The sequence below is a fragment of the Apostichopus japonicus genome, chromosome 21 (assembly GCF_037975245.1).
Source record: "Apostichopus japonicus isolate 1M-3 chromosome 21, ASM3797524v1, whole genome shotgun sequence".
NCBI classification, from domain to species: domain Eukaryota; kingdom Metazoa; phylum Echinodermata; class Holothuroidea; order Aspidochirotida; family Stichopodidae; genus Apostichopus; species Apostichopus japonicus.
In genome coordinates, this window is record NC_092581.1 from 16,240,560 (window position 1) to 16,257,506 (window position 16,947).

Below are 16,947 nucleotides of genomic sequence, written 5' to 3' on the forward strand. Positions count from 1 at the left end.
AGAAAGAGTTGGGGAACAGAGAGAGGATGGAGGGGCGGGAGGGCAGTTGTAGATGGAGGAACAGTCATGGCGGGGGCTGGGGAGGGGGAGAGTGGAAAGGGGAAGGTACGAAAGAGTAAGAGAGGTCGTTTGGGTGGGTTCTAATGGATATCACAACACAAAGACTAAAACGCAACAACTTTTCGTAATAATTTCTTTGTCATGTTACAGGTTACAATAATTAAACAACATCATTAAGAACGATACGTTATACGAATCACATTTTGTGGTCACTTGCTTTAAGTTTAGTCCTATATGACGGACATGAGTCAAGATTTCCTTCCTTTAAAAATTTACTCATATCTTTAAAATATTTTTACACAATATAGAGACATAATTTTTTTGTTGATCTATGCAGCACATTTCATTCTGTAATTTATCTTACAAGTTTTACATACAATAAAAGAGTCACCTTTTGTAAGCGTGATAGCTCACAAACATTTTCAGCTACAAGAAAGAAAGCCACATAGTTTTACATTTTGTAGTAACCATCGCAATGTGTAATGACTGATGCATGACGGTTATCAGTTTGTAATAAAGGGTGTGTTTTCTTTGTAAAAGCTGACGCAAGTTTTTCGAAAGATTTTGTTTAAATTTGACAGTTTCCAGGTTAACTCTGACAAAATTAAGAACGAATCACAACAACAGGTTTTCCATGTTACCTGAAATGGGAGAGATTGGATGGTAGTTGAAACCAGCACAGCTTCTTAACCTTGTAAGTGAATTAGATTATGAAGATATAACACAAGTCACTCAGTAACGCTCAGTTAACACTGGCTGACCACATCAGTCGAACAAACTGTAACCATTGTCTAATGACACAACTGTAAGTATCAGCTTTGTCTGATGACACCAGTCTGAAAATAGCAAGTATTGCATGATAACACTGGTCTAGCAAATCAGTTAGAAATGGCTGTTGATACAACTCTAACAAAAGTTACACAATTTCTGATGGCACCAGTCTTACAAATATTGGCTGCCACCAGTCTAACAAGCAGTAAACACTGGCTGATGATACAATTCTAACAGCATGTTCTGATGACACTAGTCTACCAATCATTGACTGATGACACCAGTCTACCAATCATTGACTGATGACACCAGTCTACATATCATTGACTGATACCAGTGTAACAATCAGTACACACTAGCTGATGCCATTCTAACAACATATCTGACGACACCAGCCTACCAATCCTCGACTGATGACACCAGTCCAACAGGCAGTAAATACTGGCTGGTGAGGTCATCATTGCAGTCAGCATGTTCTGATGACACCAACCTGCCAGAATGTTCTGATGACACCAGTCTACCAGGCTGTAAACACTGGCTGGTGATGCCTTTCTTACAATTCAGCATAGTCTGATGATACCAGTTTTAACAATCACTGACTGATGACACCAGTCTAACAGCCATTGACTCTAGTTATATTCCTTGTCTATTTGCCACCTTTCTTGGGGGTTCATTAAACTGATAGGTTTTTTAACATTGCACGTAATGTAAACACAACGCTCAAAACTTGCAAGCAATTTCTTCCACAATGACAGGTGTTGGAACGAGTCTCCATTCAGCTCGGGGTGAACCTAACAGTCACAATTCACACCATTACCAAGAGAGAAGTACAGCAACCTTGTCTAAGAAGCATTGAATCAAACAAGATCAATAAAATTACTACTACAAAAAGTAAATTTGTACAAGTGTTGAATTGATGACAAAGCGTAAATTCTGAGAAGCAATATGACCGAGTGCACAAATATATTGGTTTACGATTGGTATCATAGAATTCTAAAAAAAAAAACAAAGATATTCATTTTCTGTTTTTTTCAAGATACTATCAGTAATCATTTACAGGTGATATAGTTTGGTATCAAGAGAATTTTTTTTTCCAAGAGTAATAGAACTTGCATAGGAAACATAATGAGCACTTGACATAAATAAACCTTCTTAATATATTAAACTAATCAAACACTGTAAAATATTGGAACACTTCCCGACTCCCTGGTCCTCCAAATCCAAGGAAGAAGCCTGCTTCACCCACCTCCAACCCCTTTCTGAAAATTATTTTGTTGCACTCTACACATTGCTACAAATTTTAATTTTCTGATAATAAAAAGTACACAGTGGGCAGAACATCAGTGTGCTTTGTGTATATGTGTATGCATTGTTTACTATTTCCCTGATGTTTTCTTACGCACTGCTATTTCCTACCTCTCCTCTTCCCCTGTTGCTTTCTTCTCTCCATCCCTTGCCTACTAATCCCCTTACATCTATCTCTTTGTGTTCACCATGCTCATTAACCTGTCTGTATTATGTGCGTGTTTTTGTCCCCTCTGTTACTGTTAATTGTCATTTAGCCTTTGAAGAAGATCCTGCTAGGATCAAAACGTCAGGCCAACTTACTTTTACACATTCTCTTACACAGGCTCTCTAGTGGATAAGCAGTTTGCTAACAGTTTTATTTGATTTTGATTTTGCACTGCTATTTCATTAGCAACTTAGCTATCTATTGATGATTTCCTCCCCCCCCCCCCCCTTCTTGGTAAGCCAATGCTAAAGTATACAAAGAAACATGTTTCAATGTGAGAGGACCTGACACTTGGATTTCGACAGGATCTTCTTGGGAGATACTTAGTTCTCCAAGGAAGAGCCAGTTTTAATCCAAACGTCCAGGCCTATAAACTCCTCCTGCCTATAACTTCAACATCGAAAGAAGATTTTCACATTGTTAAGACCATGAACAATCACACAATTTGCTAGTACTGAAATCCTTGTAAAGCCAGTGCAAGGTCAAAAGGATCGACAAAATGATACTGTGTAAAGTTAGCTTATCCTCTAGTTCTTTGTAAAATGATTTGCCGATTATTGACAATGCTTCAGACTTAGTTGATCACCGGCGAGTCTGTCGATCAACACGGAGTCTGTCGATCCAAACTGACTTAATTGATCGACAATGTTTCAGTGAATCAATAAAGACAAATCTGATTACCAGATGCACATGTAGCCCCCACCCCCCTCGATCCCCCTCACCGCCCCTCACCCCACGGGGATATCTGAACCATGCACAAGCTCTACAAGTCACACGATCTGTCCATATTCATGTCACCGACAGAAAATAAACGCTCCAACTTTTTTTTTCCACAAAGAACTGTTTGTCAACTATTGAACTTTTACAAAACTCTTCAGAATTTCAGAGAACTGCGCAGTAATTATATTGACAGTTGTAAATAGCAGAATCTTTCAAACTGTACAAAACTCTTTAGAATTTCAGAGAACCGCACAGTAAATATATTGATGGTTGTATATAGCCGCATCCATCAAAGTGTCGGAAAGTTGCTGTTACAGCATCTTTACTGTTTTGTTGTTTCATAAACAAGGGGTCAAATAGGGGGCATTCACCTGAAAGACAGGACCCAGTCTAGTTACATTTTACAAAGTATAAAGGAACTAAATGAATCTAAACTATATCTGCATATGGCACTCAAGTTCATGCATTGTTAAATGTCCTTAATGAATTGTAAAAACCAAACGTTATATATCCATTTGGCAATTTCATGAGCTGTAATAACATGTTGCTTAACTTTTTTTATTTTTTTATTCTTTCCTTCAAAATACTTTAGTTTCTTCAAGTCACATACACATTAACATGCTTTAGTTACCCATCAGAGAGACTGTGACAAAACCAGTTTTCTGAGTGAGTGGGGAGGGGGGGGGGGGGAGAGGATGGGAACTGCATAGTAGAAATTGCTTTGTATAAGTGTTTTACAAATGCTCAAATAACCAGCCTGCATATTCTGTTGTGTGTGCCCTTAGTATTGTGTTAACAAGTTTTACAATTGTGTACTCACCAGAGGGTAAGTGGCAGAAAATTTTAATTGTATTTTTATTAAATTGATTTTTTGTGAACTATGATGGCCTAAATAACTGGCTCGTGCATATTCTACTGTCGATTCAGGGTATTATTATTATTAAGTTTGTGTCATAAAAAACCTACTTATCCTAAGGCTAACTCAGCTATTGCTATCTGTGTTCTCACAGTTGGCTCATGGAATTTAAAATTACAATCTTAATTCTTAAAGAATAATGGTTCCAATTCCATGGATTATCAATTTATAAAATTTAACCAAAATGTGTTCATGCACAAAATCTACTAGTATCATCGTCACTCCAGGATTAGGGAAATATGATTCTAACAAGAGTCACAAAACATGTGACAATTTCATGGTACAGCAATATTCTTAAATATTTAGCTTTTTTTTTTTCCATTACAGGTGAAAGATTGTTAGATAACAGTTCATCTTATTCATGCTTGGTTAATTATGCACAACGTCTTGAGTGTCTTCACACACAATTGACTTTAACACAGTTTCCTGCTATATTTGTTATCATTTGTTCACGTTACCATGAAAACGATTGCCTGCAGGGGGATAAGATTGTTAACTCTGCACACGGTGTAGGTTATTAGTCGGTGAATACGTGCTTAAAAATCGCACAAAAAGAAATAGAAAAAAAAAAAGGGATTTTCCTTTTTTTTCCATTCTGTTGTCGACGTCTTGTCAGTTTTACAATTTGAGGTAGATTATTGTCGACTACTTGATGAAGTCCCCCCCCCCAATGACATAAGAAATGAAAGTCACAACATTTGTAGGCAATGTAAATAGTATATGAATCCACTACTAGGTGCAGATCCCGGGGGGTGGGGGGTTCCTGGGAGTTATACAACCTCCCTTTTGCAACCTCACACAAACATTTCTAAACAACTGTTTATTTAGATCTAGTCATGAACCTAATTTAGTCTAAATATGCCTCGGAATACACCATTTGTTGACATCTAAACTTTTATTTATGTTCTGGTCGAGGACCCCCGGACACCTTCAGCGACCACAGTGCCACACCCCTCCCAAATAAACTCCTGGATCTGCCCCCTGACAATTCATACTTCTATTATGTGTTCGCGAAGGCGCTTGAATACCTAAACTTTGCAAAATATTTTGTCTACTTACAGACAAGAAGATGGTCTTAATTCCTGCCAGGTTTTGATCATATTAACTCATATTTAAATCATGTTGTTGAAAATTGTTATTAAAAGAAAAGAAAGAAAATTTGGACAGTACTGAAGTAACTATAAATGTAACAAACACCTGGATCATTTTTCCTCAGAGCTACTAGATTCTCATTTAAATATTAAGACTAGTGCCTGTTTGTTATTGTTGTTGAATATATCAAAATTTACTGTTCCCAAAGGGCGGAGGGGGGTAGGGAGTGGAGCATGGCCCTGTAACTAATAACATTATCTACATTTGCTCCAGTCATTTTCGTCTTTTCACATTCAGCCAGGAAAGAATTCTAAACACCAGAATACGGAAGATTATGACGTAACAACTTTAGCAGGCCCCTGCCATAGACAGTAAGACGTTGGGGATAAACAAATAGCGCTTCTTTATACACATTTCAGATGTGAAATCTTAGTTGGTTAGAACTTTGAACAAATAAATATTGCATGATGGATGTGTTTTTGCCATTTTGATTGAGCAACATGATCTTGAAATCCTCATCAACCGTAAGCCCAGCGGAGAGTCTAAGTAAACAATATCAATGGGAAGAGGCCTGCTTTGAGGGATACAGTCACTTCTGCAGATGAAGAATAACTTAGTCACTATTCATCATAATCAATATTACTCATCATCTACACTGTTGCATTGAGTCATGATGCACTTATTATTCAAAATGAACAGACTCAAAAAGATCTGTGCTATGTCTCCCTCACAGAGCTTATAAAGTGACTGGAGCCAGTGACTGGAGCCAGTGACTGGAGTCAGTGACTGGAGCCAGTGACTGGAGTCAGTGACTGGAGTCAGTGACTGGAGCCAGTGATTGGAGTCAGTGACTGGAGTAACTAATGGGGTCACTGACAGGGCTCAACTGACTGGAGTCACTGAAGGGGGTCACTGAAGGGGGTCACTGGCAGGGCTCACAGATGTGAGTCACCTGCATGGAGACACTGACTGGAGTCACTGACTGGAGTCACTGACTGGAGTCAATGTCTCGGCTCCACCACAAAGTGACTTGCTACAACTCTAATATACTATGAGAGTGTTACAACTCTAATATACTATGAGAGTGTTACAACTCTAAATCTACTATCAGAGTGTTACAACTCTAAATCTACTATCAGAGTGTTACAACTCTAAATCTACTATCAGAGTGTTACAACTCTAAATCTACTATCAGAGTGTTATGATATTTGTGTTTGACAAAGCCGGAGGGCATTCTACGAGTATATAACTTCTGACTTCATGCTTGTTCAATAATCTAACAATATACTTTTTGCTCCTGCTATTTTTTTGTCAAACAATTACCCGCTGCCTTTCAAAGTTTCCACAGGTTACATGGGAAACCTCGGGAAGACGTTAGCACCTGGTTGGTAGAGAGATCACACATCCATGTAATTTTGTGTTCCTTCGTGAAAGAGCAAAAACCTCATCTCGTTGGTCCATTCGTTGATCCGATTCTCTTGCAGTGTGGTTCTCCTTTATCCAGAATTCAGCTCTTTTTTGACCTCTCTGCTGCGATGCTGCTTGATGGCCTCCCAGATGACTTGTAGCACGTTATCCCTAAGAAGGAAGGTAAAGAACCAAATTGTGACAGAGAAATCGGTGCGTTGAAGTTTACCCCATTGACATGGAAAGTTGAAAAGTTTCATCTATGAATAGCCATATGTGAAGAAGGACTGCAACATGGTACATGTTGCTTCCAACTATACAGAGGTGGCTTATAATGGAATTTATCCAGGAAGTATCTATAGGTAATTACAAAACTTATTAACGAAGTACAGGTGTATAAGAAAGCATTTGCTAAAATGTACGGAACGGCAGTGGTTGAAAACAAGGTATGGTTTATCACTATGTACCTTGTTTTGAACAAAATTACACCTTTGCAGCTAATTGTTAGGGTCGAAACCAATTTTGGAAGGTGAAGCGAGGGGTGACCCCTGTCTCCCCCCCCCCCCTGGATTCACCTCAGCTACATATCCCCATCCAGTTTGGGCTATATAACTCGCTTTCTTGGGGTTCTTGGTTCAAACTCCACTTCCAGGCTGCAAACGTTTTGTATATTTTTTGTTTCACAATGATCCAAGATGCTGGCTTCATTCCAAATAATATGATCATATTAACTGGTTATCCTCAATTTAATTTTCCCTTTGATCCCAAATACTGCTTCATTCCAAATAATATGATCCTATTAACTGGTTACTCTCAATTTAATGTTCCCTACTATCCCACATACTGGCTTCATTCAAGATAATATGATCCTATTAACTGGTTACTCTCAATTTAATGTTCCCTACGATCCCACATACTGGCTTCATTCAAGATAATATGATCCTATTAATTGGTTACCTCAATTAAATGTTCCCCTACGATCCCACATACTGGCTTCATTCAAGAAATTATGATCCTATTAACAAGTTACCCTCAATTTAAAATTCCCTATGATCCCATATACTGGCTTCATTCAAGATAATATGATCCTATTAACAAGTTACCCTCAATTTAAAATTCCCTGATTCCATATACTGGCTTCATTCAAGATAATATGATCCTATTAACAAGTTACCCTCAATTTAAAATTCCCTATGATTCCATATACTGGCTTCATTCAAGATAATATGATCCTATTAACTGGTGACCCTCAATTTAATTTCCCACTACTGTCCCACATACTGGCTTCATTCAAGATGATATGCCCAATGAACCTTATACACTGGTTAAATTCAATTGAATATTTTTAACGGCCCCACATGCTGGCTATATTTAACTTATATGCCCACTAATCATACACACACTGGTAACTCTCAAATTAATATTTGTAGTGGTCCCACATGCTGCATTCCTTCAAGCTGATAGGCCGACCAATCCTGGGTAACTTTGAAATCCATGTTTCTAACTGATACTCCTCCACATTAGCTCATAAGAGTATCCATACTATAAATGGGTCATCACATTTTGATGTTTCTCTCCATTGCAATTCAAGAACAATTGATCGGTTACTTCACAATAGGTGAGGCGTTTGCCAGCTGCGTTCTCCGCGACTTAAAAGCTCAACAAAAGAAGAGTCATATTGTTCCTGCGCACCTGATATAGAAGAATTCACACATAAGCTGAGTCGGAGTACCAAAGACTTCCATTGTTAAATTTGGCGAGCATTCTTCTTCCATCAAACAAACTGAATATTTTTTTTCAACAGTCAAGTTCAGATCAAGGTGTTTTGGTCACTGCCCTTCAAGTCAACACATGGATGCAGATTCTTTGCCTTTGATTACCAATTCAACATGGTAGTTTTTATTAAACCTCACACTATGTGGGTCGCGACCCCAGAACAGGTTCGCAAATTTGTTAAAGGTGGGTCGCAAGATGGGTACAGAGGAAAGATAAACAACGTCTCTGAAGGAGATAGTAAAACTTCCCGTTTATCATTCGGGGCTTTTTTACCCCAAAGTTTGATAAATCTGGGTGCCACTGTTGTTTATTAACTTTCAGTCAATATGCAAACATTTGCAACGAAATCAGTCAATGTGTCGTTTAATGATCAATCAAATGGGGGTATCCACTGGGTGATTTTGGTAGTCGCAGCTTGCCGAGGGGAAATCACAACAAGAAAAAAACTTTGTGAAGCTGGGTTCTAGACCTAGAACTGGTATCACAAATTAAATAATGGCGAAAAAGCAAAAGGTCAGCGAAAAGAAAAGTAAGGAAAGACCACTCATGAAGCCTTAAAAATATTTCCACACGGTACTTTGTTTTTTTAGGAAAATAAGGTTTGCAACTAATGTTTGAGCAAACAAACACAGAGGGACCCTGGCCACCCTATCCAATCCCCTCCCCGGGCCCCCCTCACTGAATCTCACTCTGTTGAATTGCAAACTAACAGAAAAAGCATCTCTAAGATGGAGGTGCATACAGCATCAAAGAAAGTTTTTTTCCTACCTTAATCCGAGATTTTTCAACTGTTCTTGTGTGCTGCTTGTAAGGACCTCATGAAGTGTTAAATCTTCTCTGATAATCTGAAATGAAAAATTAAAAAATTTTCTCCTATCAAAGGCTTCCAAAAAATGGCATTTCAATATCCAAATTTTGTTTATTGCTCTGCAAATTTCATTCTCCCCCATTCCCCTCTCTCTTCCCCAGCCCCCGGCCACCACCTTTACTACACAAAATGGCAACCGCTTAGAGTAATTGTCAGGGTTTGTGTCAATCTTGAGTCCTAACCTACACCAGACTATCATTTTAATCTACTAAATGATCATGTTTACCAAGTTTCCAGTCCAGCTATTCTACCGAGCCCCAAACGAACCACTTAAAATGTTGCATGTAGAGACATAATTGACAGATAACTAATTTCATGGAAGAAATTAACGGATACGTAGCCTCTTGATGTGAGAAAGTCCCTGTCAAGTGCCCCACTTTTTTGGAAAGATACTTCCTGCGTTTCCATGACGACTTGAGATCAGAACAAACTGTTAGTGATCGTAACGTAGATTTCACACTACGAGAATGTCAAAGTATCGATTTGACTGAAAAAATCCATTTATTACAGCAAACTTTATCATCAACTGCCACAATTTCCTTGCAGGTGTACCTAATTTGCATATCAAATTCAGGAGGAGCAATCTCGATTTCTGCAAATGATTAGGGTTGAAATGTCGTCAGTTATTAAATCCTAAATTTGAACCCCGCCAAAATCTGTCTAAAGTGGTTAAAGTCAACTTTCTCGAGAATTCAGAAATCTCTAGAAATAACTCGCTGAAATTGAGAGGTGTTAGAGGGGAAAGTTAAGTTGGATAATAGTAGCAAACGGCTTGTTCAAAATTGGGGCGAGAATGGGAATTATTTGTCTTTTCTAGAATATCCGGGGGCAATATTGACGATCGCTAACTGCTTGCTTTGTGCAGATTTCTTGAATTAAAAGACTCTGTAGTATTATAACCTGCCAAGAATAGCTTTAAAGGTCGGTCTTGAAAGCAACTTTCTCCAGGGTCCTGAAGCTCTGAAATACCCACCGACATTGTGAGGTGTTAAATTAGACAATTACGCATCAAGCTGACAAAAATTACTTTGGCGATGGAAGCAAAATGTTTGTTCAAGTTTGAGCGTGAAAGGTTGTTACTCGAACGATCTGTAAAGCTTTGTGCGGCTTTTTCAATAAAACTAAAACCTTTTGCAGCATTTTGTTTGCGTTGAAGCACTGGTAACCTTAGTAACCTTCTTTTGTTTTCCAACAACCTTCACCTACGAATGACTGGCAACAGTGACTATGTCAATCAGGAACAATTTCTGAATTTCAAGTTTTGCAACAAATACTTAAATGAATCCAAGAGATCACGTAAGTCATTATGCTACATTTTGGAGATGTGCTAGGCTGGCAAGGAATCAGCACTGGAGATTACTTTATCAACCATGCTAAGGTCAAAGGAAAAAGGCCTAATCTTAATATTATGAGGGAGCTCATCAAAACCAATAAGCAACTGTGATACCATTGGAAGTTGAAAACTAAATCCTAAAATATAACATTTTCCCTTTGAGATTAAATGCTGGAAGCTTATTGAAGCAGGTATCAGTAAAAAGCATATATGTTCAACTTCAAGAATCACTAAAAAGTATACATTCAACTTCAAGAAGCATATGTTCAACTTCAAGAATCACTAAGAAGCTCACACTCGACTCTAAGATTCACAAGGAATCATACCCTCAACTCCAAGAAGATACATTCAACTTCAAGAATCACTTCGAAGCTTACACACCTCAACTTCCAGAATAACTATGAAACATACTCTTCAACTTCAGAAACCACTAAGCAGCATACACTCCTCAACTTCAGGAACCAGTAAATAGCATACACTCAACTTCAGGAACCGCTAAGAAGCATTCACTCCTCAACTTCAGGAACCACAAAAGACGCTCACGCTCAACTTTACGATTCACAAGGAATCATACACTCAACTCTGAGAAATATACACTTCAAGAATCACTACGAAGCTTACACTCCTCAACTTCCAGAATAACTATGAAACATACTCTTCAACTTCAGAAACCATTAACAAGGATACACTCCTCAACTTCAGGAACCACAAAAGACGCTCACGCTCAACTTTACTATTCACAAGGAATCATACACTCAACTCTGAGAAATATACACTTCAAGAATCACTACGAAGCTTACACTCCTCAACTTCCAGAATAACTATGAAACATACTCTTCAACTTCAGAAACCATTAACAAGGATACACTCCTCAACTTCAGGAACCACAAAAGACGCTCACGCTCAACTTTACTATTCACAAGGAATCATACACTCAACTCTGAGAAATATACACTTCAAGAATCACTACGAAGCTTACACTCCTCAACTTCCAGAATAACTATGAAACATACTCTTCAACTTCAGAAACCACAAAGAAGCATACACTCTTCAACTTCAGGAACCATTAAGAAGCATACACTCCTCAACTTCAGAAACCACAAAGAAGCATACACTCCTCAACTTCAGGAACCACTAAGAAGCATACACTCCTCAACTTCAGGAACCACAAAGAAGCATACACTCCTCAATTGCAAGAACCACTAAGAAGCATACACTCCTCAACTTCAGAAACCACTAAGAAGCATACACTCCTCAACTTCAGGAACCAGTAAATAACATACACTACTCAACTTCAGAATCCACTAAGAAGCATACACTCCTTAACTTCAGGAACCACAAAAGAAGCTCACGCTTAACTTTAAGATTCACAAGGAATCATACAATCAACTCTAAGAGGCATACACTTCAAGAATCACTACGAAGCTTACACTCCTCAACTTCCAGAATAACTATGAAACATACTCTTCAACTTCAGAAACCATTAAGAAGGATACACTCCTCAACTTCAGAAACCACTAAGAAGCATACACTCCTTAACTTCAGAAACCACTAAGAAGCATACATTCCTCAACTTCAGGAACCATTGAGAAGCAAACACTCCTAAACTTCAGGAACCACTAAGAAGCATGCACACCTCAATTTCAGAATCCACTAAGAAGCATACTCCTCAACTGCAAGAACCACTAAGAAGCATACACTCCTCAACTTCAGGAACCAGTAAATAGCATATACTCCTCAACTGCAAGAACCACTAAGAAGCATACACTCAACTTCAGGAACCACTACGAAGCATACGCTCTTCAACTTCAGGAACCAGTAAATAGCACACACTCCTCAACTTCAAGAACCACTAAGAAGCATACACACCTCAACTTCAGGAAACACTAAGAAGCATACACTCCTCAACTTCAAGAGTCACCAACACACATACACTCAACTTTATGAATTACAAAGAAACATAGACTGAACTTACACTGAACTTTAAGAACCACTAAGAAACATACACTCCTCAACTTCAGGAATCACTAAGCAGCAAATACCCAGTTTAAACACAGCAATGGTTTTAATTTTTCATACAAATAAAGAAACTGGCAAACTGATTGTCAACAAGGACTAAAGCCAGAATCCTTCTTTGATCCTTCTTCTAAAAGATTCTTATCAGAGTGTAGCTATTCAACCCGCAAACTTATGGAAAAGAAAGAATGCTTTGAAAAGGTTTACCCTTTGCAAGCTAACCGGGTCGATGCTTAGCTGCCGAAGCCAATCTACCAGCGCACTGTCACCAGAAGTGGTTGCATCAGACACTGTCATGAAATAGACAAAGAAAATGTCTCATGGAAAATAACATGATCAATGTTATCATGAAACATCTGAATTGAAGAAGAGAAATAAGATGCAAGTGTTAGCTCCATGGATAACCATTAGTCATAACACCAGGGAGTTAACAGATGGTGAAGCCCCAAGCCCTGGAGTTTCAGGGGCCCAAGCCCCAAGCCCTGGAGTTTCAGGGGCCCCTAGCCCTGGAGTTTCAGGGGCCCCAAGCCCTGGAGATTCAGGGGCCCCAAGCCCCCCCCCCAAAAATATAAAGAGAGAGAGAGAACACTGCACATTGCATTAAAAAGTAACAGTTGCTTGCTTTGGGAGCCCCATCTAACCATTGTCCCTAGAGCTCTCAAGGTAATTGTTATGCCACTGATTACAACCATGGCATTGAAGACCACATATAGAGAGAAATGTTAAATGAATTTTGGCAATGAATAATCATGAGACAATGGGAATATATATATATATATATATATGTGTATATATATATATGTATAAATATATTCATATATATATAAGAAATGAAATATATAAATATAAGAAATGAATAAATATATACACATATACAAACATGCATGCATGCACACACACATACATAGAGAAAATGTTAAGAGAGTAAAGAAGTACCATGATATAATGCGATTGAAGGATGGCAGATGAATGATATGAGATGGTGTGTATGATTATTAGCAGAGAGATATTATCATATAACAAGCAGATCGATGGTGTTAAGGCCCGGTCACACTACAGCGATATTTTATCGGAATACGGTCCGATTTTTTCGATTTTAGGCCGAAGAGTGAGGTTTGTGGTAGTGAATGTAATGAATGCAGTGGAATATTCGAATACCTACTCTAAATCTGAGGGGTTCTGGAACGGACTACATTCTGAAGTGACATCACATCGAAAAACGATAAAAATCGGAAGAGAAATCGGATAGCTATCCGATAAAAGGAAACAGAGTCAATATCAAATTTAGGAGAGGGCTATTCCACATCGGAATGGCTCAACAGATAGCAAATCAGGTCCTTTATCACTGTGGTTAGAAGACCCAAACGAAAAACTGGCTGTTACGATTCCTCTGGGAAAATCGGATAGTATTCCGATAAAAAATCGGTATAGTGAGACCGGGCCTTAACAATGACAAACATGAGTTCCAAAACAGAAATAACCAACTTTACACGAATATTAGCGCAGAATTTTATTGCTATGTATATATATGATGAGAGTGTTGTGGTCAAGTGGTTTAAGGCAGTGGACTTGTGATCTGAGGTTTGCAGGTTCGAGTCCTGGCCAGATCATCACGTTGCGTCCTTGGGCAAGGCACTTTATCTCCACCCAGGTGTATAAATGGGGGGACCTGTGAGACAACCTGTCAGTTGGGCGCTGTTTAGCTACTGCCATGTGGAGGGATTGTCTCTGTGTTTGACAGGTTATCGTTGATCAGTGTAATATTGTGATGCTCCTTGAGCACCGTTATCGGTGCATTTGTCTGCGCTTTATAAATCCTCAATAATCTAAAATGAAAAGAAAACTTATCCACATATAAAAACAAAAAAAAATCCAGTTTCAGCAGCAGCAGAAAAAAAATACTACTTAGCCAATTTATACAGCATACCTCTGGCGCAGTTTTCGAACTGAATGGAACAATGTAAGAAAGGATGTTAACTTAGTTTGCTGATGTAGGGAATTTAAGCTTATTATAACTGCAACATTTTCTGGGGGCATTGTTCTTAGTGTTGAAGCAGACATTCAAACATAGAATAGATGCAATGGTTATCAGAAGGGAACATTATTCAAAGACCATGTTCTCCCATGTGATAGCTACCTGACATGGACACGTTAGAATGTTAACTGCAACAAACATATAGACAGACAGACAGACAGAGAGACAGACAGACAGAAATAAAAAACTTCATGCAGAGAATTACATTTGAATGTAGTGTTACCTTCCAATGTCATCTTTAATCGCTTCATATCAAACAAAATACACTAGTATCGCTGTGACAATGTAAATCAAAATAGAGGCTGTTTTTTTTTTCCTCTTTTTTCTGGCAGCCTGTTACAAAGACGGCTACTTCCTGTTTGCTGAAAAATGCTGCAAGACATTTTTGCATGTGAACTTTTGTGTGGTAAAACATTGTTTCCAGTGTATTAAACTGATGACTTCTGCAGCTCAATGAAACGTACCATTTTTAATTTTTACCTCATTGACAAACATTCTCCAATTTTTGCTAAAATCTAAATGTTCTCAACCTCTTTTCCATCCACAGACCCCTCCCCTTGGAAGATTTTTAAGAAATGTTTACCGACTCACCCCCACCACCCAAACAGGGCCTCAACACAGTCAGGCTTGGGATCTGGGAAATATCAGTTTTCTTTCAGCATGATGGCTCCTTGAAGTCTGATCTGACTGTTATGATAGTGCATATAAATAACTCAAATTTTGATGGATCTGTCTGGATTTTAGAGACCCCATTTTTTTCTGTGGACTCCCTTTGCCCTCCAAAATTTGTCAAGGACACCCTGTGGATCCATACACCCCAGTTTGAGAGATATGGATCTAAAGCATATGGTAAACAGAAAACGAAAACGTTTAGTGGTTCCAAAGCCCAATCATATTCATAGTGTGGTAAGCCATAAATGTTAATATTCATGAACTTGTTATCATGTAGCTAAAGTCTATTTAGTGACATAGTATAAAAACAGATGCATGCATGAATATTAATGAGGTCAAATTTTATGAACTCATAAGCATGTAGCTATATACTTACATTGTACTATCCAAGTACATGTATAAAGCTAATTAGACATACTATTTCAGAGATATCTGATTAAAAATGATATGTTTATGTTCACTGGTTAATAGTCATGATATGCACACAAATAACAACCTGGTTGATTGTATGAATGTAGTGTGACAAACCTAATATGTCAAGGATGAAAACCACGGAACATTTGGTTCTTGTCTTGCGTTTAAAAGTTTAAAAGTTGGAGACATCCTGATAATGTGCTTATTATGTACCAACATCACCATACCGGTATGAACAATCTACTCAACACAGAGCATCTACCTACCAAGTAAGACGTTGATTCATCTTGTGGTTGTTGAGGTATCATCTTTACAAGCTGATTTTGACTATTTTCCATTCAGCCCCACCCACTCATGATTACCAATGAGGTAAAACTTGTTGCAAAGAACATGTACTTATTTTGTAGATACATCACCATACCAAGTATGAACTAAATCAGACATAGGGTTAAAGAGATATTGACATTTTATGTTAAGCCCTGAACACTCATTAATATTCATGAGATAGGAACCAAAAACACAGGGGCACATTTACTTATCATGGGGCATCTAGCTACCAAGTATGACATTGATTCAACTTGTGGTTGTTGAGATATCATGTTTACAAGCCTTTGCCATCATTACCAATACAACAACAAAAACAAAGAAACCCACATATTTTTAGCATAAACTATCAAGGACTGACAACTGGTGAGATTGTTGTAAATATATATAGGGATATATAGGGATAGCATGAAAGATGGGACATCACAGACAATGGAGGAATCAAGATATGAAATTGTGACATGTCAAGCAGTGAGCACACATACCTGCATGATCTTTGATGCCACAGAGAAGGCGAAAAAAAACAACAGCGAGATATATAACATTAAACTGAAGAAAGTTATAAGAAAGTAATAACCGCAGCAGGAAGCATACACAACCAATAATTAGAACTGTTGTTCACACACAAATACTAAAATGTGTAACAGTAGGCCCTGTACGGTCGCAACCATTTTGTTACACTTCCTGTCCTCTCACCAACAAAGGTGACAGTTAACTGCGTATTCTTTGTGCCCTTTCTATGTGTAGAGACCGGGCTGGGGAGGGGGTGGGAGGGGAGGGCAGTGTGATATTGGTCAGGCCCCTACCTCCAAGAATAAACATGAAATATTGAAAATAATTAGTGTCATACATTCGATGCTATTCTGTTATTCAATATAAATAGTCGCCTCCCCCCTTCTACACTTTAAACTTTAATTGCACATTTATAGCAAGCTATATCCTTGTTAACCGACATCCCTGTAACATCTTCTGCTTCCCCCCCCCCCTCCCCCCATACTCAAACCCTCTGTAACTCTTCACTGCACTAACG

General features: G+C 38.4%; 1 protein-coding gene across 6 annotated transcripts in view; it reads right to left on the reverse strand.

Annotated features, from left to right (window-relative positions):
• Window positions 1–179: 179 nt before the first annotated feature.
• Window positions 180–16,947, reverse strand: part of LOC139962539 (mitogen-activated protein kinase kinase kinase 5-like) — a 51,707-nt gene continuing 34,939 nt past the window's right edge. For 4 of the 6 annotated variants that reach the window (XM_071962625.1, XM_071962623.1, XM_071962621.1 and 1 more), the window contains 3 exons: window positions 12,680–12,762; window positions 9,024–9,100; window positions 180–6,650 (listed from right to left, as the gene is read on the reverse strand). In XM_071962625.1, the coding sequence (XP_071818726.1) occupies window positions 6,569–6,650; window positions 9,024–9,100; window positions 12,680–12,762 (242 nt within the window). In that variant the 3' untranslated portion in view covers window positions 180–6,568. Of the gene's footprint in view, window positions 6,651–9,023; window positions 9,101–12,679; window positions 12,763–14,399; window positions 14,419–16,947 lie in introns of those variants that run through there. The other 2 variants (XR_011791261.1, XM_071962626.1) reach the window with 2 other exon arrangements.